The sequence below is a fragment of the Numenius arquata genome, chromosome 4 (assembly GCF_964106895.1).
Source record: "Numenius arquata chromosome 4, bNumArq3.hap1.1, whole genome shotgun sequence".
NCBI classification, from domain to species: Eukaryota; Metazoa; Chordata; class Aves; order Charadriiformes; family Scolopacidae; genus Numenius; species Numenius arquata.
In genome coordinates this window covers 66426489-66452607 of record NC_133579.1, presented here as the reverse complement: position 1 = coordinate 66452607, position 26119 = coordinate 66426489, and the positions used below count along the sequence as shown (strand labels likewise).

Sequence of the window (26119 nt, the reverse complement as noted above, 5' to 3'; positions counted from 1 at the left end):
GCTTTAAAACAAATCAAAGGAAGTACTTTTTCATACAGCACATAATTAAATAGCAGAACTCAAGGGATACTATGGAGGTCAAAAATATAAGTGAATTCAAAAAATATTAGACGTGTAACACAGTCCCATCAGTGGCTGTTACATATGATATTCCAGATGAAATTTTCATCTTGGGAAGTCCTGATGGCTAGAAGCTGGGAGAGTATGAAGTAAAAGGATTGCTCTGTATTTGCCACATTTCTTGTCTACCTTGTCTAAGCATCCACAATTGTCACTGTCAGAGACAAGAGACCTAAATAGCCTTTTGGTCTCGCAGGTTATAGCTACTTTTACACCTTGTAGTTGGTCTTGTTAGTGGAGAAGGGGGCAACATGTAGTGACATACAATTTCCATGTGCAAATTAGTTAAATCAAGTATGGCAGTGGTGCAAAGATACTCAGGATGGGTTTATTCAAGCACGGTAAGGTGTAGGACAGCTTTCTAGTGTAAGTGCAATGTATCATGAATTTGCTGAGCCAGTCTGGGTCCAGGAGTGTGCTCTCAGCTGGACTTAGCCCTGTTGAATGTCCCTTGGCTCCATGTAATGCCAGTTCAAGTGTCTCTTACAGCAGGACTTCCCTTTCTGGGGGCACAGGCTCTGCGTAACTGCACTGCACTGCTGGCTCCACACACTTGTACTACCCTCTAACCAACCTAGAAAAGCTCCCCAAGGATGTGCACCAAAGACTGCATTGAGAAGACCTCAAACCAAGCTCTCCTGCTGACAGTTCAGGTTTGAGGTGGAACCTACCTTCTCCTTCTTTTGGGATTGTACCAGCCTCCCATGACTACAAGCTGTAGAGCTGACAGCATTTTGCTTATGTGTTTTAAAGCTACTAGCTAAACAAGAAAAGGAGCACTGAAATTCATGAATAGTAGTTTTCAACGGTAATAATTTATCTAATAACTCCAGTTTTCTTTCCTCCCTTGTTGCCATTGAGCTTCTCCTGTCTCTTTCCCCAGTGCTTTCATCTTAATACTATCTTGCCTTTCTTATCAAACTTCCGTCCCACTCCCTTCTCACTGATGGACTTCCTTCACCAATTCTGTGCTCCTAACCATAGCTCCCTTTGCTTCTATTCCTTTATATCTGTAGCCAACTTTGCTCTAGTTCCCTTCACTGGGCTTCTTGTGCTAACCCACTTCAGAATTGCCATCTTTCTCCTTCTTGTGCTTGCATTCCTGGCTTTCTCCATCTGTCCTTTTCTCCTTCCAGCTGTTTTCCGGAGCAGCTATTTCCACCACCACACAAAGCCCAGATGGCCGAGTACTAAGAGACAACCATGTGATATCTCACTCTGCTCCTGCAGTGGCAGAAATAGATGGAGTTCAGTCACCTGGAGGAAAAGTGAAGGGCTGGAGAATGCTTATGGTCTTCAGAGATGTTATATACTGACCTCCTGAGTCTCCACATGGAATATGCGTGGCTTTTCCCCCAGAACTCTGGCAGTTGGTGACTCTTGAGTAGTTTCACAAAGACAACGAAAGGCATTTCCTTGATTCCAGGAAAACTACCACATCAAAACTTGAAGTCACCATCCCAGAGGTACAAGATTTCCACAGTGAAAAACCTTTGAGAATATCTGTAGCGTGTGTAGTGTAATAAATCATTTTTGTTCTGTTCTCAAAAGCAGGTCAATGGTTTTCGCCAAAGCTCAACAAGCAGCCCGCTTGTGGCAGACACAGCCCATGGAAAGTTCCATCCAGATAGCTTCAGGCTGGCAAATATTAAACAACTGGAAAGAGGGACTTCTAATGGAAAATGTTAGGAACTCTTATGCATGGCTACCCAGTCCTTCCAAACAGCCTGCTTTCCCTATTTAAAGTATGTGTGTGTATGCATGTATGTATATATATTTATATGTATATGTTTTCAAACTGGCACCACTACAACAACACTATTAAGAGAGCGTTGTTGCTGTAAAACTCCTTCCCAACTGAACAATTTTTGCCTGGGTTTTCTTGCACAGCGGTCCCTTGCACAGTGTGAGCAAGACACTTTGAACATGGCACACTACTCTTTGAAGCCACAACTACAATTTCAGCTTCCACAGTTGGCAACTATTTGAAGAAGAGAAAATGATGGGCCTATTAAAGAGCCTGAAACCGAGCCCATGAAGAACCTTTGGTGTATTTCGGGTTCTAAGCATGGCAGCAGCAGGAGGTGAACAGAAAGGTTTGCAATGGTGCCCGAGCTCTCCTTGCAACACAGTAAGACATTGTCCAGGGCAAGCGTAAGAACGCTCCTTCTTGCAGATAGATGATCTTGGCAGAAGTACCTTTTCAGTGGCCATATTTTACTTACAAGATAAACAGCTCACTTAAAACTCCTGCTCCTTTTTCATTTTTTTCCCCTATCAAGGAAAAGTCGCTATTTCCCCCAATCATGCATTTTAGTTTCCAGCAACGTGAACGGCAGGCTGAATGCTTGGTAACTCTCCCTTAAAAACACCGGTACTTCTAAGAGCGACGACCGAAAACAACCCATCTGTGCTAAAAAACAAAATAAATAAAAACTTCTTACAAGTGTTCTGTTTGTGGAACTCCAGTTTCCCTCTGCCAGGGGCACTTGCGAACTGGCACCTTGGCCCTGCAGGTGTTGGGAGAAGTTAATGCTTCTGACGAGAGGCTGGAAAAGGCGGGAAGCCACGCCGAGCTGCGGCTGCCGGTCCCTCCTTGGCTGCCTCCAGCCCACCCCGGGCCACTGCCAGGCCCACCCGCTGTCACCACACGCCAACCCGCCCCTGTACCACTCCCGCCGCCGGGCACGGCCACGGCCACCGAGGCGTTAACCGCTCCGCCCCGCCCCCGGCCCGGGGCTGTCGGGGAACCCCCCCCCCCCGGGAAGCCTGAGGCGGCGGGGGGTGGGGTGGTGGGGGCACGCAGGATGTTATTCACTTCCCGTCACAAACTCGACGCCGCAGGGAGGTGGGGGTGACGACTCCCTCAGGAACGGGGCAGTCGCCTTTCAAATTCGCATCCGGCCGTTATAACGGCCAACGCCCCCTCACGCGCGGGCTCGGCCGCCTGCACGTCCCCCTCACCTCTCTCCCGGAGGCAGGTGAGGCCCCGGGCACGGCGAAGGCTCCCGCTTCCCCCCTCCCCGCTCTCCGCCGGCGGGGCACGGCCAGCGCCCGCCCCGTCCCCGGCCGTTGGCGGCGGCCCCGCCTCGCCGAGCGCCCCCTGCGGCCTGGCGGCCGGGGCGGCGGGGCGGCGGCCGGCACCCGGAGCGGACCGGACCGGTGGAGCGCGGTGCGGTGCGGGCCGGGGGGCGTGTGGCCGGCGGGCGGTGGAGAGGGCTGGGGGGATGCAGCATGGCCGAGCCGCCCGGCGCCCCTCACCGCACCACCGGCTCCACCTTGCTGCACCCGCTGAGCGGGCTGCTGGGCATCCCGCTGGACCAGGTGAGGCTGCGTGCCGTGCCGGGGAGGGAGGGGTGGCGAGGCGGGCAGGCTTCTCTGGCAGAGACGAGTATCCATCCCGTCGCTGTCATCTGCCAAAGGGCCCCGAGCCGGGAGGGGGGCACTGACCCCCGCGGAAAACCCTGGGGTTAGAAGGGGTTTCGGCGAGGGGAAGGCGCCCGGCGGGGTCGGGCGGGGGTTGAGCCGGGCGGCTTTGCCGGGGGGGGCTGGTCGCTGCTGCCGTGAGAGCCCTCTGTTTTCCCCGGCAATGCCCGGCGCTTTTCGTGCTCTTGCCAGAAGTGGCTGCTGCCGCTGGATGCTCTAAGTCAAGGCGTTGAACTAACCGCGGCAAAGTTTGACACCCTTAAGTAGTTCAGGTGCTTGCCCAGCTCTGGGCAGCTGTTTGGGGACGGGCGCTGAGCGGGAGGGTGGCTGCAGTGTGTCCCCTACGAAGTCATTGCGTTCAGGCGCTGCTTTTGTGGCTACGGAGCTGGAGAAAGGCGGCACAGAAGTCTCTTTCAGCCTGGTTACAAGTGCCTGATGGAATTGCGAAGGGCATGTATACGATACATGCCATCGTCTTACAGGACAGCCTAATAGATTTTTGGCTGTGGTGTTGTCTGGTTGTTTACAGCCTCCTAGTTAAGCTGACCCCAACAGGCAGAAAACGTCGGTCTCCCACCGCCACCTTTTATTTTCTCTCAAGCCTTCCTGCACCTGCTGCCTTCCTGCATTCTGTCAGCAAGGAGGAAGTTAAGTCTGGAAGTTTGTGCTGACCAGAAAAAGTCTCCACTGAGCTAGTAGGAGGTTGAGCTGTGCTCTTAAGAAAGCAGAGCAGCAGAGGCGTGCTGGTAAAAAATCAACAGAAGATTGAGACTTATTTGCTTTCTTCTGTTTGCAGAATGGCTGGTCCTATGTGTCATTTTTTACTACTGTTTGTTTTTAAAGTTGAGTAAGAAATAAATCATTTTATAGATTAAAACCCTACCTCTAACCATGCCAGTTTTTCCTTTTTTAACAGAAAACAGGCTTTGATGCAAAAATGAGATCCGTTGCTCAACGCTAAAACAGTCAAATAATAAAGGCCTATAATTATCTATAAGCTATTAATTTAGGAGAAGGTGCATGAATAGTGATAGCTTCTTTTTTGAGGTATTCTGTGCCATGATTGATGAATACGGGAACACCAAAGGAACCAGGAATAGCAAACATTTACTGTTCCAGCTTGTTTGCAACGCCGTGGTATACGTACAGTGTTAGGCTGACTGGGTCACCGAACAACGAAGACTTGACAGACTGCAAGACTATTTTCTCTTTCTAAGCTTTCCAAAACTTGTCCTTTTATTCAGCCAAGGTGATACAAAGACAATGTTGTCTGTGGAGAAAATTATCCCCATGCTCTTCTGGGCCTGAGGATGCTTCACTGCATCTGGTTACCTGCTATGTTTGTCCTAGGGCCTTGGTCTTGTGGGTGGTACTGATGGTGGGCACCTGTGTGCCTGGTGGTTTGTGACTTGAGCCCACACCAGTAAGCGGTGGAGGCGTGCTCCAGGGTTGGTGGTGTGGCTGGGCTGTGTGAGCATGCGTGCAGGCATAGGTGTTGTCCCTGCGAATGACCCTGCTGGCTCCAGCAGCACGGAGCAGTGCTGGGCTGAGAGGAAACACCTCTGCTGGCATTCATTGCAGACCTGCAGCACAGCTGTGCTGAAATGCAGCTTTCCTTACCTTTTCTCACCTTCTCTTCTAACCTCCCCTCCCCTGGACCCTGCTTAATTGTCCCTGTCAGATTATGCTATCGCAGAATCACAGAATGATATGGGGTTGGAAGGGACCTCTGGAGATATCTAATCCAACCCCCCTGCCAAAGCAGGTCCACTTAGATCAGGTTGCACAGGAGCTTGTCCAGGTGGGTTTTGAATGTCTCCAGAGAAGGAGACTCCACCACCTCTCTGGGCAGCCTGTTCTAGTGCTCTGCCACCCTCAAAGTGAAGAAGTTCCTCCTCATGTTTAGATGGAACTTCTTATGTTCCGGTTTGTGCCCATTACCTCTTGTCCTGTCATTGGGCACCACTGAAAAAAGACTGGCCCCATCCTCTTGATACCCACCCTTTAAGTATCTATAGGTGTTGATCAGATCCCCCCTCAGCCCTCTCTTCTTCAGACTAAGAAGACCCAAGTCCCTCAGCCTTTCCTTGTAAGAGAGATGCTCCAGGCCCCTAATCATCTCTGTGGTCCTCTGCTGTACCCTCTCCAGCAGTTCCCAGTCCTTCTGAACTGGGGAGCCCAGAACTGGACACAGTACTCCAGATGGGGCCTCACCAGGGCAGATCAGACAAATCAGTCATTTAAAAAAGTGTCCTCCAACCCTCTTGCCCCACTACAACATGCTGGACCATGCCAAGCATCAAGGATTTCTGCTGCCCTAAAGTAGGAAATACCCAGATCACTGCACGGAAGCGTTGTGCCACCACTGTCTCCTCAAACGATACGAGTTTCAACTTCAACTTGCAGTGCTTATGCCCACGGAAACAAAATAATAATGCTTTCAACAGTTTCACAGAGCTCTTTTGCAAGGTGGGTTGGTTATCTTCCTCACTAGAATGAGAAGGGCTTTTGCTGAGGGTGAAAAGTTCAGTCGCTCCTCTGCACAGAATGGAGCTCTGCATATGAAAGACAATTTTGCTAGATACGAATTCCACATGTAGCAGAGACTGGTTTTACATGAGTCCCTTACTGCGATGCCAATGGGCTCTCTGTGCCTTCCACGTGGTGGCTAGGCTGCAACAGGGGAGATGATAATCTCTGGTTTGTCACTGTACGTCAGCGCCCTTGTGCTTGGCCTGTTGGATGGTGATGGCCTAAATCTCCCTCTGGTCCCTGTGGCTGGTGGCTCCCCATGGCTGGCCCTGAGCTTTCAAAGATGCTGAGAAGCACCCAGGGAGTGAGTGACAAAGGCACACAGGTGGAGTTTAGACCCTCCAGATCACCGTGGTATGTGAAAGCCGTGTGTGTCTGCCTCTATCAAGTGCACAAAGGACTTGTCCCTTCTTTTATAGAGATGGTTTTCCCTGAGGTCTGTGCTATGAGATAGATTTCAGTCTATGAGGAAGACCAGAAAAAAAGTTGAGCTGCAGGTCTGAAGACTAAACATCATAATCTTTACCCTTTCATAGCAGGGTCAGAAAAGCTGGAGCAATGGTAGGTGGAAAATGTTTTGTCATCTAATAAGCAGCTATTGTATCACCAACTATGGGAAGCATGGTTGAATATGAAAATGACATTTTTCAGATTGGTTGCTTTCTTCATTTTGGAAAATTACAACTTAGGTTTAAAAACAGTGCAGAATTACAGAGAGTGCGATTCCTAGCCGTGCTGTGTACCTGGCAGATTGTTCCCATTTTATTTAGTAGACAGCGTACTGCATGAGAACATATCGATGTTTTTTGCTTTAGATGCCAAAATAATCCTGATGTCTCGGTGTGTATTTGCATGTCTCTTTAATGAATGAGTTATCTTTGAATTTAGCATTGCAATATTATTTTTTTAAGAAGTGCTATATTCAGTAACAAAATTAATGAGCTCGAAAGAGGATGAAAAGACTCTCTGTGTTCAATTTATCATCGTATCCCAGGAAAGCAGACTTTGAAGTTTAGCTGACTTGCGTTCTAAAAATATCTGGCTAGGTCAATGACACACCTCCAGCAGCATTTGGAAAAGAGTTTTGGTTGGCTTTTTTCTTGTCGCATATGCCCCAAATCACTGATTCTGGAATGTCATCCGTCCAGTATGCTCAAGCAGTAAAGTTTGGCAAAGTATATATTTTTTTTTTTTCATATATGCCCTAAATCACCAATTTTGAGACATCATCCTCTGGCATAAATCAGTGATATATGGTAAGTTAAAGATTAAACTTTTAATAGTGTGATTTCTGTAAACAGAACGCATGTGTGTATAAATACAGTGAAGAAATACGTACACTATTTAAAGGTCTATTAAAAGAAAGTTTAACAGCGTTGTTTATCCATATACGGAGTTTTTACCATGCCTTCCTATGCTCTAGGTATCTCTAGAAGTAATTTAGATTCAAGGGTTAAGGCATTTTATTAAAAGAAGTTTCACTTTTAAAAGTTATTTTGCAGTACCCTTGATATCCCAGATTACATATTGCCTTGGAAATAGCAGTCCAAAATGCAAATCCTCAACTGCCATACAACAAACCTTACATTTTAACAGGCCTTACCCTGACCTATGTCAGAAAGTACCAAGTTTGTTGACTTTCAGGGAAGTATGTTCTGTGTTCAAGGGTGCTCTCTCTCTCTAAAGGAAAAAAAAAAGGTAGTATGAGCATCTTCTCATGTTTATATTGGAGGGCTTTTAACTTCAGTGTTTTCATTGATGAGGCCCAATGTGTTTCCCCAAGGGGGAAAATATGTGCTTTTAAACTTAATTTTGGATGCTTTGGCTGCTAGCTGTACACCTTATTTTTCATTTTAATCCTTTCATTGGAGCTGGTCTGCATATTTATGTTTTGGCAGCAGTTTAAATAAAACACTAACTCTGTGGGGGGACTGCGGGATGTGCCTTGGGTCTTGGGATAGTTGAAGTATTAGAGATGTCTTCCCGCTATTCCTCGAGTTTGAATAGCTCTCTGCCCAAAGCATTCTGATAAATTGGTTTAAAGAGGAGAAAGAAGGAAAAAAAAGTATATGTTTATTTTTTCCTTTTACAAAAATCACCATGAATTCTGATCCCAAAATCAGGGGTTGCTTTGTTAAATTTCACGTTTTCGAGCTCTTTTGCTGTCCAGCTTCATTTTTGCTTCTATGCTTTCTGGTTTAGGTAGTCAGCAGATTTGTTAGTCCCAAGCCTCTTTGCATGGTTTTTCTAATCCACTTTTTGACAATGAAAAGCCAAATGAAAAACTAGCTTTCTAGGAACTCGGCGGACTTAGGCTAGGAAAATTTAAGGTTGTTTTAATGGTCATCAATAGGGCCATTAAAGGATGTAGTGCTGAAGGGGAAAAAAAAAATAATTTGTTCGAGATTGAAGTGAGATAAATAAAGATGGAAGCGCATTGAAGACATGAGTGAGATTAGTATCTGATTTTTACCCAAAAAAAGCTACTCTAAGACAACAGCAACAGCTGTCCATGTTTGGAATGAACTGTGGCATTAGGGAATTAAAATGTAGCAGTCATTCTGCAATTGAAAATTCAGTGTTTTCATTTTGAATTGCAGCAGTAGCATTTTGAATTGCAGCATTGTCAGACTTAACGCCTTCCTGCCTGACACCCTCAACTGCAAAAAATAAAACTGTGTAACTTTTAGTTATTTGAGAAACAGTAAGCAAAAATGAAATTTGAAATCAACATCTTAAAACACATCTATATAGAGAGACTACTTAGGTTGCCAAAGCCAACTTTAATTTTGATGTTTTCTGACTTTTGAGTAGGCAGATTTTGTAAAACTATCGTCCTTAAGAGAAATCATTAGCTTTTTACTACAGTGCCATGAAGGACATAGCACTCGATTTAAAGAACAGAGGCATAGTTTTGCTGACCCTGCTTTGGGTCCCCTGTTAAGCAGGTGCCTGCAAGCAGGCCAGTTCATGGTGCTCGTGGGCTGCACAGCTCCCCTGTGCTTTTAGAGCAAATCCACTCTAACTTGTTGTGCCCACTTGTGCAGGGCCCAAGATTCTGTATGTTCCTGAGGCAGAAGTATAGTACTTTCCAAAGATTAAGGCCGTTTCCAAACCATTCCTTTTGTTCAGGTCAGCTATTACTAACAATTGCAGTAATACACATTTTCATCTGCCTTGGAAACACATGCTGCCTTTTTCAACGTGTTCTCACTCAGTTTGGCACTGCAGTCTCAAACCTCATGGCTGATGTCTTGACACTATGGGTGTAAATATTTCCACATCCCTCATGCGTTGAAAACAAAGTCTGTCCTATTAAGTTTTTCATTTGGCAAGGGACAAAAGTGCAACTGGAACCAGCCACTTGCAATTTTCCCCCTTTTAAGCAGTTTCCTTCTCATTTGTGTTAAAGGAGACCTGGAAAAATAAATGTTGGAAGCGCTGCATAAACTTTCCTGAAACCTCCTCTGCACATTAATTACACCAGCACTGATTTAGTGGTGCTCTGCAGCTATTTTGAGACAATATAAAGTAGTGACGAAGGCTCTTGGGCTCCAGCCTAGGGGTCTAGGCACCGAGCACAGAGCTGGCTCTGTGCTTTCAGGGGAGCCCCTGATGCTTAGGATTTACTGTGCGTTGGCCAGCCTGGCATGGTGTTTAATGCCCTGGCTGCTCTTGGCTCTTGCTACCCTTCACGAGAATGGGCAGTGCTTGGGGTAGACTTGCCAAACTGCAAGTGGTGCTGGGCAGGGCAGGGGAGGCTGCTGTGCTGGGCTTGGCATCAGTGCAGAGGTGAATCCAGCCTTCTGTACTTGCCTAAAACCAAGTAAAAAGCCTGATGTCAATGGGATGTGGTTTTCTTTGCAGTGGAAAAAAAAATCCCTCTGTATGTGACCTAGTAGTTACAGGTAACCTTGAGGGTACCAAACCTCATCTCCTGGATGCTCAGGTAGTCTACTGACTGTTCTTAAGGAAGGCTTCCAGAAACTCAGGCTTGCTTGTAAAAGTATGGCCTGATGCATAAATTTCTACTGTCCTTTACTAATAGTGGGAGTGTTTATGATAACATGTAGTTTGGATCAGGAGTGCACTTTGAGAATGAATCTCCGGACTGCCCCCACTTAGTACCTGAAGTGGCCCTGGAGCACCTGTGCAGGGTTGCTTTCTGAGAATATGCAGCTGAAGGATGTGTCCCAGGAGCCTGTAGTGCTTCAGCTGCTACAGGGTGTGCAGCCCGCAGCACCAGAATTCAACTGCTCTGAAGTGAGACCCTCCAGTCAACGAGTCACGTGAATGTGGGGTCCTTATCCTCAGCTGTTTTGGCCTTCAGACCCACTTCTGCTGTGCTGCACTACTTGGTAAGATAGGCATCTTACCAAGTGGATCTTACAGGCATCTCTGGTGGAAATCTCTGACCTTCATTTGGTGGTTTCTTCACAGTATAGCACTGGTCAGGCTAGTTTGGTCACTTCTGACAGTGTGGAATCCAGTGTGTTCTGCACAGGGCTCAGCTGGGCAGCCTGTCCTGCCTCTGCCAGTGGGAAGAACAGCATATGAAGGAAAATGGCCAAGGGAAACCCTTCAGGTGGTCCCTTCCCAGAACAAGGTGGGATTTGATCATTCTCCCTTCTTACGATCTTGATTAGAAATGTTCATTTTCACTAGTCCTTTTTTCCCTGGCTTAAGGCATTTTAAACAGCTTTTGCAGAATTGTAGGTGAGCACCAAAGTGAAAACAAAAGTACAAGTAATAGTTTCTGATATAAATGGTTTTTTTAGAACTTTTTTGGGGGGGGCTACTTACAGTATGTTGCATCCTTAATGGAGTTGGGAAGTTAATTTTTGTGCTGTGTTTTGGGCTTCCCTCATCATAAAAAAATTTCAAGCTTAAAAAAAATCTCAGTAATGTGAGAAAAAAAGCCTTCTAAACATATTTTTGAATCAAATAAATTGAAACAACACCCGAGTGTGTGTATCTGTCTGATAGGATTGCCAGATTTTTGTCCGGGACCTATGGAGTAGCAACTTAAAAAAATTATTAAAAATTATTGGTCTGTATCAGATTATATTTTGTGGTTTTCAAGTTCAGTAAGTAAGTCAGGCTGGGGATGTCTCTGAGGGGAAAAAAGAGGCAAAAAACCAGTCCTTTAGATAAGTTTTTTGGATTGCATGCAGAATACTAAAAAACTAAGTAACAATTTCAGGCCACGAAAGAAACTTCAGCTGCTGGCTGTTGTGCACAGGGTGAGCGTTTGCTTCTTCTCCAGGCCCTGGTCTTGTGACAAAAGCTCTAATTGGACTTGAGCAATTTCTTCGTTTGTGGTTTCTTGTTCAAGTGCAGTTTGGCACTAGTATGCAGATAGGGCAGGAATGGAGAAGGCAAAATGACAAGGCAAAACTGAAGACATATGAGGACCCCCCGCTCCCAACATTTCTCAAATAACTTCCATGCTTGTTTTCATGCTTATGTATCGGTTTTATTTTAAACTTTTTTTTTTTTAAAGGACCGCTGAGTAGAAAAGATTTCATTATTAACTCTTACACCTAGCTTAAATGACATTATAAACTGGTGAAAGTAGTTTTTTTTTCCTGTTATCAGTGCAAGGGAGTGTTAAAGAGTAGTACAATATTGACTTTGTTTATCTCGTGCGCACACACAGATGGGAAGTTCAAACTACTGACTCCTACGATTTGCAGTAAGTATTTATACAAGCGAATTCCACGTAGATCAATGATTTATCTAGAGAGAGAGTTTTAGCATTACTTTGTTCACTCTCAAGTGGAGTTTAAATTGTCTTACATTTATAGTTCTTATGCTGCAGGGTTTCTCAGGATGTTCTGCTAACTACGCTGTATTGAAGGTGAAAAACAAGTGTAGACAAATGGAGACAGTGACTGGGAAGTTAAAGGACTTACTCTTTGAATGAAATGCAGTTTTTGATGGCAGCGTTACACATCCGCAGTGAGTTGTAGGCACTGTTAGCACCCACAGCTGTTTATGCCTTTGTGTGTATGTTTGTGTTTATTTGAGGCAAAAAATTGTTGGTCTGTAGTTGCCACAGCAACAATAACACTGCAGTCAGCATGTGGGTGGGTTTTGCCTATTTTATACAAGTATGGTGAAAGTGTAGGTATATTGCTGTGATACGTTGTGAAATATGATAGACTCTTAAGAAAGGAAACATTGGTTTGTTTTTTATTCAGAGAATGTAACTTTGATTTAGTGTTACCTTTATTGCTACTTCTCTGCTATGGCGCTGGTTCCCAATTGCAAATGTAACATTGCAGTGAGGAAAGTGGGCTCAGCAGTTTGGAGCAAGAAAGTTTTAGAGATGTTCTGCTGATGCTAACGAGCAAATAAATGAGGATTACAACAAAGAATGGTCCAGGACAGAGGGAAATGGGTGACATAATTATGTTTCTGTCCCATTGCAGTTGCTCTTGTAAGTCGAAAGATGACTGTAGCTCTTTGCCGTGAAACCGAAGATATGAACAAGATAAAAGAGGAGAAATTACAGGGTACACTTCTTAAACATGCAAAAGCAAAGTGAAGGAATTGGGTTGTTTGCTTTAGAAATGTGACTGTTAAGAGGGATCGTGGTAAAAGTATGTGTGAGCAGCATAAATGAAATAGATCTAGGACTTCTTCCTTTCTGTCTCCCAGTGTTTCTCCATGTGAAGAGAAAAATGTGATAACATTGCAAGGCTGAAGATTCAACAGTGATTAAAATGAAGATCTTTTTCATGCAGTCCAGAACTGGACCGTGAAACCCATTTCAACAGTGAGGATGTTTATATGAAAAACATGAGTATTCAGAGTAAGATACTTAATAGCTTAAAAGGGAAAGCTTTTGGAAGTACGTATTCGTTTGCTGGATCCTTTCAGGGCCTGTTCCCTTTGCAGGCACTGGTTTCTGGCAGGTCTGCCTCTGGTGTTGCTGATCCTTTTGGGATCCTGAGTCACTGCTGGCAGTCCCAAACGTGGCTGCTCCCATTAGGGGTGAGTGGGTCTGCAGAGTCGTCACCCCCTCCCAGGCCTTGACTCAACACTGGATATATTGCTTGAAGTTTCTTCATGTGGTGATACAGCAGGAAGCAGCAGATCTCTGCAGGGAAGATCAGCCAACACCCAAGAGTGGGATGCTTCTCCAGCATCCCACTTTCAAGGAGCCCAAGCTACAGCTATCCTTCTATCCTTCCCTCTTGGTTATCCTCTTACTTGTCTATTCTGATTTTTAACTCTTGAGGGTTTTTTTTGTCTGTATGCTGAGCATTTCCTCTCTGTTCGGTTCATGCTGCATATCTTTAACGCTGTATTTGATGGTTTCGTTGTCTGCGTATTCTCTTTGAAGAGACTACACCAGCAGGTGTCTGGTGGTCTGCCTTCATCCTTTGATAGGGTTCTGACATACTGATCACTAGTCTGTTATCTGTTTATCAGTCATACATTTTACGTGCACCATTACCTCAATTACTATCTCAGGCAGACTTCCTGTTTTTTTTTCGCCTGGATAGAGTTAAGTTAGGGTTTATATGATTATTAGGAGAAAATTGATTCTGTATCTGCTTCCTATTTTTATCTTTTTCTCCAACACTTCAGTTTTTGAGCATAGTCACTAATAAGAGCAATGTACCAGACCAGCTTAGAAGACCCTAAATGACAGGTGTGCCTCTGTTTCATGTGTCTAGGATTGGGTCTTTGCAATTGCTTGGACTATTTCTACCTACAAGACGGTGGCCTCATTTATTTGCTGGCAGGTGGAACTACTGTCTTGTGCCCTGGAGAGACTTTGAACAGTCAGTGCAGAACCAGGTCCCTGGTCATCCCCTTCCAAGTCTGTTCTCCCTCGTCCTGTATGAAGTACATGCTGGTCATTTCTCAGGTGGCTTCCAGCATCAGGGAAGCCGATATGCTACCACACTCTGTGTTTTAGTGCTACTGTAACAGTGGGAAAAAGTCCATCTGCATTTTGAGATATTTAGTTTGCTAAAAATCAAACCTGAAATGCTGTCTCAATGTGCTTCTGAGATAGCCAGATGTTAGTGGTAGAAAAGCTTGCGATAGAAAGAGAGATGGAAATAAATTTTGCAAGCCAGCTGTCTGGGTCATGCAATGTCCTAGTTCTTTTAAAGCATGTTTTTTTAGGCTTTATGTGTAAAGGGCTTGTTTGATAGAGAAGTTATAATTATTTATGCAACTTAAGGGATTGTTGAATTTCTTTTCCCTGACTATGTTCAAGTTCATAGGGTATATTGAGAAGAGCTCACTTCTGGAGTTTCTGGAGTTTTGTTCCTGTACTTTGTTTCTTGGTCAATAATTTGCCTCTCACTGCATAGTAGGAGCAACACTGTAATCGTTCTAAAATGTAAGGGAATTCTTTTTTTTATTTTTTCCCCCAAACTGTTAAAGGGGGAAAAATGAGACTTATTCCTGTTGCCTAATGATTGCTGTCCTTTGTAAAGGAAAGCAAGTTAAGTTTCTGCTATTGCTCACTCATAAGCATGGCAAGAATACACCTGGGGGAAAAACATAATAGTGTGGCTAAGTAATACAGACGTGGATGGGTTTTTTCCTCCTGATATAGCAGTTGTCTTTGGAAAATATCAGTGTTATAACCCAACGTTCTGCTGTACTGTATGCAAATAGTAGTATGCAACTCTAGTGGGGGATATATGAAGAAGACAGCATGCTTTTAATAAGGCAAAGAGATTAAATCTTTTTTTCTCAAATGTAGTATAGTACAAATGAAATTAATTTATAGCAAAATCCAAGTATCTCTTCTTTTTTTATGTTGTTTATTTTACATTTCTTTATGCTTATTCACCAACTGATACTCGCTCGTGCTGTTGTGTTTTCCTGTTAGTTTTTGTTTTGGTTTGGTTGCTAAGTTTGAAAACTAGATTTTTTATTTTTTTTTTTGGAGGGGGTAACCCCTGGAATTCATTCAGGGCATGACTTTTTGGAAAGGTACTAATGATTTCCAGATATTTTAGTTTAGTGACGGTTGAGATGTTTGACTTGTGCCAAGTCCTGAGTGCTTGTCATCTCCAAGTTACTTGTTTGCAATAGAGTCTGAAGTTAAATGCCTAAAATTAGACACGCTCTGAAGTTCAGCTTCCAGAGATATTTGCTGTAGATGAAAGGTGCTTGTAACACAGGCATAACTTAACAGCTGGGGCTAGGTTCTTGTCTTCTTGCATGGTTCAAGATCCAAAATAAATGAGCATGGAGTGAGTGTTCTGCAAATTCTGAGCAGAAATAAGGAAGGAAAAACCAGCCACAACAGGATATTGTCACTTTACATGTTTTATTGGTGGCTTCTCTTCCTGCCACAGTTCTGAAGGGAATAAAAATAAGTCTGCAGCCCACATGAATGAAAGTTAGATAAACATATTTTATATTAAACAGCACAGAGCAATATAATTTTACTTTTGAACTGCAGAACAATAGGGAAGGACAGTATTTTATCACTGAAATCTCATGATTGTGAAAGCGAGTATCTGAAGTTGGCAATTACGGAGGCTTGCTAATTCTACACAGTCACTGTTATAGCAAAGGAACGAAACAAAGGTAACTGTGTTTGAATGGGAAATAAAAAAACCCCAACAAATAGCATACACAGCTTTTTGGAAATAGGCTAAAAAATGAAGAAAAAAAAGCTATCTAGGAAATTCGCTTACCAGCAGAATCAAGGGCCATGGTGTAAATGGGGGACTCTGCAAGCAACTGCAGAATATAAAGTTTTCATTGTTTATGGAAAGAAAGAGAGCAAGTGACTAGCTGTTATGTTTGCGAAGGTAAACACGAAAATATAAACTGAAAGTGTGATTTTCACTGTGAAATAAATGGCTTTGACTAAACTTTGCTACTAAAAAAGGTGATTCTGCATATATTCTCCCCCCCCCCCCCCCCTTTTGCCATGCTTCTTTTTCTTCTCTTGTGAAAAAACTCTCAGTTGTGCATCTGCACAGAGGTTAAGCTGACTGAAAATTAGTCTACCAAAAAACACCTGAGCAGATTCACTACAGGTTTTCCCTGGCACTTATTGATGGCTTCCCAAAATCTTTGTGTATCCTCTTCTGCCTGCAAGCGAGTTCCATGTTGAAAGGTAGCTGGGAATATCTTCTGTACCTCTTAGCAAATTCTGTGACTCTGTATTTTTGGAAAGGGTATGGGGCACCCTGAGATCTGTGCCCAGTATTTTGCTAGGTTGGAGCGTGGGCAGAACATAGATCTTCACCTCTCCACCTTGATAGATCCTGAAGTGATGTTTTTAAGTTCCACTGAAAGCATTTTCTTTGTTGTTCCCAAGGGTTTTCCTTCTCTTCTTCTGCAAGTGCCGTTACTGGGTGTTTCAGAGATGCAAAACTGCTTTCACAAGCAAGAGGACAGGGAGACCTGAGGTTTGCAGCACCTGCTGGCGGAAGCAGGAAACCGGGGGCGTTTGACTACACCCATCGCATAGGAGCATTGTTACCCTAAAACTCGTCCACACATACCTGGCAGTAGATATACTAGTAATTTCTTTTGCAAAAGTGCCTCCTGATTGGCACTCCCTGCTCTGCTTTATTTCAGGTACTTGAATTGGGCTTAGTTTATTGCAAAATACCAGCTTCTGGAATATGATACCATTTTACAGTGTCTTTAGGTGGTAAACCACAAAGTGGAGCACCAGGAACTGTGGGTCATTTTTGAAAATTTCATCTCTTACAACCTAATGGAAGTCCAGTTTCACAGTCCAGAGATTTCTTTTTGCTTCTGTTAATGTGTGTAGTATGGCTACTGTTCATCTTTGTAAGTCTGCAGCGTACGTTTCTAAATCTAAACTTACTCATATAGATTATTTTTATAGTAGAAGTACCTGGTTTAGACTTGTGTTTTAGGATTAGATGAATTGCAACCTAGAATTGCCTTTCCTCCTCATTGACAATAGAAGAAATTTAGATGGACTATCTCAGATATTGACATCAGTGTTAGGACAGAAAAATTCTAACTCTTCCTCTAGCAAAGTCCTTGCATAAATTTTTAAAGCATGTCCTAATACGCTAATTTTTACTGTGTCCTTGTTTAAAGTTACTATGAGCATGATTGAGTGTTTAAATACAGGATGTTCCAGATTTTCAATGTGTAAGGGCCTAAAAAATTCTTATATAATACCATTACAATGTCTGAAAGGTTTAGTCTTTGATCAAGCTACTTAATTCCAAGGATAATGTGCCTAAATTTAACACAGTGCTGGCAGTTTCATCGGCGGGGCTGGGGGGAGGAAAGCCTAACTTTCTTTTGGTTTAGAATAACTTGTGAAATTGGCACTTTTTTTCCTTACTGATGTTTGTTTCTTTCTGTTGTGTGCACTTACTGGGATATCACTGGGATAATGTGAACAAAACTGCTCTGTTTGTGTTGGTGTGTATTTTTAAAGACCACTGACACATTTTTCTATAGAAAGGGAACTGAAAATAGAATTGCACAGACATTGCAACAGCAATAACGGGGCAAGTTATTTTAGATGTGCCAGTTCCCATTCTAGTGAAGGACTGCACTTTAAGCCTACTGTTTTATTTTTAAATTGGTGAATATGTGCAGGCACAAGGCTTTCATCAGTCCTGGAAGTTAAGCGTGTTTCTGAACTGGGACTTTAGAAATGTTGCTATAAGGATCCTGCCATCCCTACATTCATGCAACTCCCCATTGGTATTTGGGGAATATAATTTACATTGAAGCCACAGAAAGATGTGCCAGCAGGGTGGCTGGATATACACATATATATCTGTATTGTCTTCCTTCTTTGCATTTTGAATAAATCAACCATGTACTGATGTCGGTTACCCAGACAAAGTGAAAAGGTACTTAACTTGCTGTGCTGTGTTCTAAATTTTTAAAAAATAAACCTTTAAATCTGGGGGGGAAATGCAGATCTGTGTTGATGCTACTCTTAGTACTACTACTTTGAAGTTATTTACTGAAGAATACAAAAGCAGAAACTGGACTGAAATCTCTGGAGCAGTTAGTGCTCGAGGCTGGTGAGCTTGAGCTGGGTCATACCAGAGGAAACCTGTCCTGGTCCTGCCTCCTTTTTGTTGCTGACCTGCTGTCTGTCGTGAATGAGGTGATGGTGTTGGGAGAGCAGGGGCTAGGCAGTGCTCTTCAGAGGTTATGTGAAAATAACTGTTTGGGTTTTGGCAGCACTCATCAGGTCTGAAAAGACCAATTGGGAACAATACCTGTTATCCAAGAATTTATTTCTGAGAAAAAGATGGATAATTGGCATATTTAACTAAGGAACCAAGCTCCAGCTGGTTGCCTGAGCCCTACAGGTGGCAACGAAAGGGAGTAACAGTGCTGTGGTGTCCCCACCATGGGAGGTTCCTAGGGACTTTCAGAGGAGGCTTTCCAGGCACTCAAGTCTCTGCTTTGTATTTTACTCTTCTGGAGTTGTTGTTTTCCTTGTTTCTGTTCATTTTCACTTCAGCCTCTGTCTCCTAACTTTACATATGCCTAAATTGGGTCTTCCGAGTGGGCCCCATGAGAAAAGCTGGAGTGATGGAGTAATGTGATAAAGTCAGTCTGTTCTCTCTGCATCAGTACGAATCTACACATAAGCAAGGAGAGTAGGTGGTACAAGATGCCACCTTTCCTATGAGAAGTGCAGGATGCCGGTGACTTCCTACTTCCTGTGGAACCTTTGGAAAAGCAAGGCTGGTGGTCCTGGTGTTTTGAGGGTTTTTTCTGTCAAAATTCCTGTTTGAATAATGACATTTCACTACTCTTTTTCTGCTTCTTGTTAAAATATCCTCTATACTCTGGCATTTAGTAGTTCTGCTTTCAGACACGTCTGCTGTGTTATAGCATGTGATACCATAACTGCACAGAGGTATGTCAAATTATTCTTTTTAAAATACTCTTTTGGGGTTAAAGGTACTGTAATTAGAGTGCTACCTCATTGCTGAGTAATCTGAAGAAATGAGGCATCTCTCCTGACAACCTAAAGGCGTTCTGGTTTAAAAAAAAAAACCCGAATGACTAAAGGCTCTAGCTTGCTTGATTTTACTGCTTGCTTCTATTACAGGTAGGAATTAGTGCTGGCTATCTCGGGTACAAGGGAATTTTATCATGCTATGTTTTGACATTACTTACTGAGAGAACAGTAATTACTGAGTTACGGGCAGTGGCAGAACATCGCTGCACATAAATGATCACTACTTAAACATCTGTTCAACATACAGAGTCATTACAGTTCAATGTAAGAGCTGTTGACAGCAAGCTAAAGCTGGTTTTGGATCGAGTCCACGCATTAAATTTATCAGCCATCAAAGGTAAATGTATGGGTGTGTGACTTAGCATTGTGATGTAGATTTGACTTCTCGAGCTTACTTATGGCTTAAATGTCATTTTTCTTTTACAATTTCTGATGACTCAGGGTTTAATCTGCTCTATAGATATATTTGTGTGTGTCCTGCTAGTGATTATTCTGCTAGTGGCTTCATAGAGGTAATCCAGAAAGAACATCTGTTTCAAGTTAGTAGTCTCAATCATGGAAGAATATTTGACCCTGTAAGTAGGGAAACAGCAGAATTTACCCAGGAAAACAGGACAACAGGCCAAAAGACTGTCAATTTGGCATATTCTACTTTACCAACTCTGTATTCCACATGCAACAGCAACAAAAAAGCCAGGGTTAATGAGAACTTAGTGCTGCTTCCGAAGAAGGCGGTAATCTTAAATTGGTCATGCATATACACTTCTCTCTCTCTCCTATGAGAGAAATTCTATTTTCAAACCTTTGCTTCTGCCCCCTCAAAATCTTCTACAGGACTTCGACAACACGAAGTCAGAGAAATGAGTTAGATAATATATAATATTGGAGATGTGACTTTTCAGTAGTTATATCAGTATTTCCTTGACATAAATTAGTACCTCCTCTCTGATCCATGCTGTTTGCAATCCACAGTACTTGGATGCAGACGTAAAATATAGCATCTTGCAAGTGGCAGTCGATTCTGATTTCTTCACAAATGGCTGCTTGTGCTGGCTGTAAGTGCACAGAGTTCTGTGCAAAGCGATACCACTGTGGGCAATAAGGGGAGCTGTGCAGATGATGTTACAGGAATACTTCTCCTTTGTGGAAACCTAAGTCAAAATTCTAGCAGTGGGAGACTTGACATGGTTTCTGTGATACTGCCCTCTTTTTGGGGGTGTTTGTCACCTTCCCACATAGAGTTAAGTGATCTCTGTAGAGAATATTTGTCCTTATGGTTCATAAAAACAGTCTGGAAGATCAAAATATTTTGAAAAATTTCAGTTAAGTATCAGATATCTTTGAGATTATCTGATTAAAGAATATTCTATCTCTCATTCTTAACACACCCATTTTAAATATCACAATTTGGGTGTTACGAAATGCTATCATAACAGCAGGTCTGTTTTTCAACATCAAAGTAGAAATGTCTCCAGCAAAGTGAATTTAAACATGTTGTTTGCCGGGTGTCTTTGGTTATATGTGCAAAATAATCTTTTAATCAGAGAGAACAAGTTATTGCACTTCTGTAGTTCTTGCTTTATTCTTTGCAAGAAAGACACCATCCTGGAAGATGGGGCTGATCTCTGGCAAAGTGGAATGTTTTATTATAGCATCCCTTTTCCAAAATACTGCCTAAGCACTGTTGGACTCCTCAGACAGTGGTTTGACTTGAGAAGGAGTTGCTGTTGCTGTCAGTAGTTTCTATTAACATGGTTCCTTAGGCTTTTCCAAATACTGAAAACAGCTGTCTGGTAATCTGTGCTAAGTTAGTGAATAGAGGAGAAATTCTAATTTGCCAGAGAAAAGCCTTGTAGCAGCCTCCTAAACTAATACGCAGTAGCTCATCAGTAGGTAGCAGCAAATACAGAGAATCTTGACCATGGGCTGCAACTTTGCCTTTATACTGAGCCACTGAGGGAGGCCTCTGTTTGTACACTTTCTTTTGTTCAGCAGATGAAATGTAGATTGAAAGCCTTATTCTCTCATTTGGCTGATAAGTGCAAGGCCTGGAATAAAAGTAGAGGCATCTTCTGTGATACCTATAATCTGAGGACAGTCTACATCATCTGCTGCCAGCCCAGCTGTGCTGTAACGCTTGGTACCTCTGTCTGTGAACATGTATGAATGTACAACATGCCTGCTTTTTGTCCAAAGGTTGTGTGTTGTGGGGGACACGTCAGTACCTTGTCATCAAACAAGTGACAAATTAGCAGTGTGACTTCTCATAGTGATTTTCACAGTGAATGAATTATAGCATGAATAGGAATTTTGCTTACAGAGGGCTGTCCAGTTTGGGTAATGGACTTAATTGCCATTTGGAGTTTGGAGAGAACTGTGTGGTCAATTTGTTATATCCTCCTAGATTTTTGGAAAGTGAGATCAGTTTTTCTGCTAGTATAAGGGAGGAAAAAACTAGTAAAGGAAAAGCAAAGTATTTTTGTGGTCAAAACAGAATGCAGGATATTTCTTCCTCATAGTTAACTATAAGGAAAATGTTAAAAACACTAAAATAACAGACTACATGCTTAATCTTACTTATTATCTCTTCCTAGAGTGTGATCTAGTAACCCTCTAATGTCTGTTACCACTTCTTTAAATGGGGAGATTTGCAGATGTGAGGCTTGTGGGATGAGGGGAATTGAAACTTCCTGAGGTGGATGGTTAGCAGCCTACCATGACCTATGGTGAGTGGGCACCAAGAGTATTTGTGATGATTTGGTGGAAGGGTATAAAGCCAGATTTTGCCTCCTCTTGTATTTTCTGTTTCCATCCCAAGAACTTCTGGATGAGAAAAGCACTTTCCACTTTCTCCTCATAAGATTTTTGTGGGTTTTTTCAGTCATTTTCCAGTGCACTAAATAACACGTTTACCTGTCTCCTTTTGGAAATGCACTATGGCTCCATGACTTTCTGTTAGAGGAATTTGACAAACAGCTACCTTTTTTTTTTTTTTTTTTTTTTAGCTCACACCATGTAACCAGTTTGCCCCCATAACAAACGGTGATAACTGTTATCTGCCAGTAACTCAATGTTATTGGCAGAGGGCTCATGTCCTCCATGTATTTAATGCCAGGTATTTGGAACTTTTATTTTGGGACTTGCCAACTGGCTTGTTGCCCTCACAGGTGCCCACACACAGATAGTTAGTGAGGCCCAATAAAAGCTAGAGCAAAAAGTTTTATGGTTTTCCTCTGAGAATGGTTATCACAGAATCACAGAATATTTTTGGTGGGATGGGACCTTTGAGATCATCAAGTCCAATCAACAACAACAAAAAAAACCCACCAAAAAACAAACAAACAAAAAAAACCAACCCCACACCATCAAACACCCAAAAAATCCCAGAACACCAAATACCAAAACCAAACCAAATGCCCACAACCACACCCCACCCCACCCACAAAGAGACACAAACCAACAATCTCTGCCACTAGAACATGCCCTGAAGTGCCATGTCTACACGTTTCTTAAATACCTCCAGGGATGGCAACTCCACCACCTCCCTGGGCAGGCTGTTCCAGTGCCTGACCACTCTCTCAGTAAAGTAATTATTCCTAATATCTAATCTAAACCTTCCCTGCCACAACTTCAGACCATTTCCTCTGGTCCTGCCATTATTCCCTTGGGAGAAGAGGCCAACACCCACCTCTCTACAACCTCCTTTCAGGTATTTGTAGAGGGCAATGAGGTCTCCCCTCAGCCTCCTCTTCTCCAAACTAAACATGCTCACTTCCCTCAGGCTCTCCTCATATGACTTGTTCTCTAGACCCCTCACCAGCTTGGTGGCTCTCCTCTGGACACGCTCCAGCAGCTCAATGTCCTTCCTGTAGTGAGGGGCCCAGAACTGAACACAGCACTTGAGGTGAGGCTTCACCAGTGCCGAGTACAGAGGCACGATGACTTCCCTGCTCCTGCTGGTCACACTATTCCTCATACAGGCCAGGATGCTGTTGGCTTTCTTGGCCACCTGGGCACACTGCTGGCTCATGTTAAGCCGGCTGTCCACCAACACCCCCAGGTCCTTTTCTGCTGGGCAGCTTTCCAGCCGCTCTTCCCCAAGCCTGTAGCGTTGCCTGGGGTGGTTGTGACCGAAATGCCGGATCCGGCACTTGGCCTTATTAAACCTTATCTCATTGGCCTTGGCCCATTGATCCAACCTGTCCAGGTCCCTCTGTAAAGCCTTCCGACCCTCAAGCAGATCAACACTCCCACCTAGTTTGGTGTCATCTGCAAACTTACTGAGGGTGCACTCAATCCCCTTACCCAGATCATCAATAAAGATATTAAACAAGACCGGCCCCAAAACTGAGCCCTGAGGGACACCACTGGTGACCGGCTGCCAACTGGATTTCACCCCATTAATTACAACTCTCTGGGCACGGCCATCCAGCCAGTTTTTTACCCAGTGAAGAGTACACTTGTCTATGCCATGATTCGCCAGCTTCTCCAGGAGAACGCTGTGGGGGACGGTGTCAAAGGCCTTACCAAAGTCCATGTAGACAACGTCCACAGCCTTCCCTGCATTGAGAAGGCGGGTCACATGGTCATAGAAAGAGATCAAGTTAGTTAAGCAGGACCTCCCTTTCATAAACCCATGCTGGCTGGCCCTGATCCCTCAGCTGCCCTGCACTTGCCGTGAGAGCTCACTCAAGATGATCCTCTCCATGATCTTTCCCGGTACTGAGGTCAGACTGACAGGCCTATAGTTTCCCGGATCATCCTTCCGGCCCTTCTTGTAGGTGGGTGTCACATTGGCCACCCTCCAGTCATCTGGCACCTCTCCTGTTGACCAGGATTGTTGATAGATAATGGAGAGAGGCTTGGTGAGCTCTCTCGCCAGCTCTCTGAGTACCCTTGGGTGAATCCCATCCGGCCCCATGGACTTATGCGTGTCTAGGTGCATAAGCAAACCATTAACTACTTCCTCCTGGATTAGGGGGGGGTTGTTCTGCTCTCCATCCTTATCTTCCAGCCCAGGAGGCTGTACACCCTGGGGGTAGCTGATCCGACTGTTTAAGACAGAGGCAAAGAAGGCATTAAGTGTCTCAGCCTTCTCCTTGTCCTTGGTCGCAATGTTTCCCCCCGCATCTAATAAGGGATGGAGATTCTCCCTGACTCTCTTTTTGTTGATGTATTTATAAAAACTTTTTTTGTTGTCCTTTATATTAATGGCCAGGTTGAGTTCCAGCTGGGTTTTTGCCTTCCTAATTTTTTCTCTGTATAACCTAACAAGATCTCTGTACTCTTCCTGAGTTGCTTGTCCCTTCTTCCAAAGGTGATAAACCTTCCTTTTTTCCCTAAGTCCCATCAAAAGCTCTTTGTTCATCCAGGCCAGCCATTTTCCCCTCCCTTTAATTTTGCGCCTCATGGGAACAGCCTGCTCCTGGGCCTTTAGGATTTCCTTCTTGAAAAGTTTCCAGCCTTCCTGGGCACCTTTGCCCTGCAGGATTATCTCCCAAAGGACCCTCCCAACCAGGGTTCTAAACAGGCTAAATTCCACCCTCCGGAAGTCCAAGGTGGAGGTTTTGCTAACCCCCTTCCTTACCTCACTAAGAATTGAAAACTTGACCATTTCATGATCGCTAAGACCAAGATGGCCTCCGACCTCCACATCTCCCACTAGTCCTTCTTTGTTTGTGAAAAGTAGGTCTAGCGAGGCACCTCCCCTGGTAGGCTCTCCTACCAGTTGTGTCAGGAAGTTGTCTTCCATACACTCAAGGAACCTCCTAGACTGCCTGCTCTCTGCTGTGATATATTTCCAGCAGATATCCGGTAGGTTGAAGTCCCCAACCAGAACAAGGGCTGGCGATTGCAAGACTTCAGCCAGCCTCTTATAGAATACTTCATCAACCTGCTCATCCTGGTTGGGTGGTCTATAGCAGACTCCCAACACAAAATCTCCCTTGTTAGCCTTCCCCTTCATCGTTACCCACAAACACTCAACTTCATCGTCACTGGAATCTAGCTCTATACAGTCAAAACACTCCCGAATGTACAGAGCCACACCCCGCCTCTCCTTCCTTGCCTATTCCTTCTGAGGAGCTTATAGCCACTCATCGCAGTATTCCAGTCATGATTGTCATCCCACCACGTTTCCGTGATGGCGACTACGTCATAGCTGTCCTCCTGCACCATGGCTTCCAGCTCATCCTGGTTTTTGCCCATGCTACGTGCATTAGCATAGATGCACTTGAGCTGGGCTCCCGATTTCACCTCCATCCTTGGCCCTTTACCCCCAGGCTCATTATCAGTGGGCCTGGTTTTATCCCCTTCCCCCCCACTACTAGTTTAAAGCTCTGTCTATGAGCTTTGTTAACTCCTGGCCTAGTACCCTTTTCCCATTTCGGGATAGGGTTTTCCCATTTTTCGTAATCAGAAATTTCTAAATGTCTATCCCTTTTCTCAAATGAAATGGACAGAGCGAGAGTCCTCACTAACCCAGTATCCTTCAAGTCTTGGCATGCTTCCCTTGGGTTTAATCCTGACAGGCCCAGTTAGTTCCCCATCCCCCCTCATATCTAGTTTAAAGCCCTGAACTTGAAGAGATGACTTTCCCATGTAATATGCCCTGCCTGTTGATGGACATGACTGAAAAGGTGACTCCAGATGCCTAGGAGACAGTGTTTCCCCCTTCCTACAGTACCAGTCCAACATTTGCCAAGTTAGTTTCACCCTATTAGAAATGGGGGAAGATGCAAAGGCTCAAGGCAGATGGAACTAACCTTCCATGTACTTTGAGGGCTTTGATTTTGGCATAATAGTATAGGGGATCTTGAAACCATTATGTTTGGTTATTCATGTGCAACATCATAGGTGCTTGGTCCGTTGGTTTGGCCTGGTTGCTAGCTTTCTATAAAGCTCAGATTTGCTGTCTAAATGTCACTTTGAGTTATTGCTAATGCAGAATTTGAATGGATAAAGGGAGGAAGTATGGTTTGGGGTATTTTTTCTTGTTCATACCTGGTGTTTACATGCTCTGGATCCATCTGGCCTTTAAAGTTGAGAGTATTAGATATTAAA

The 26119-nt window shown here is 43.9% G+C and overlaps 1 protein-coding gene across 1 annotated transcript in view; it reads left to right on the top strand.

Annotated features, from left to right (window-relative positions):
* The first annotated feature begins 3354 nt into the window (after nucleotides 1-3354).
* Nucleotides 3355-26119, top strand: part of MBOAT1 (membrane bound glycerophospholipid O-acyltransferase 1) — a 60583-nt gene continuing 37818 nt past the window's right edge. The window contains exon 1 of the mRNA XM_074146495.1: nucleotides 3355-3444. Within this exon, the coding sequence (XP_074002596.1) occupies nucleotides 3355-3444 (90 nt within the window). The remainder of the gene's footprint in view (nucleotides 3445-26119) is intronic.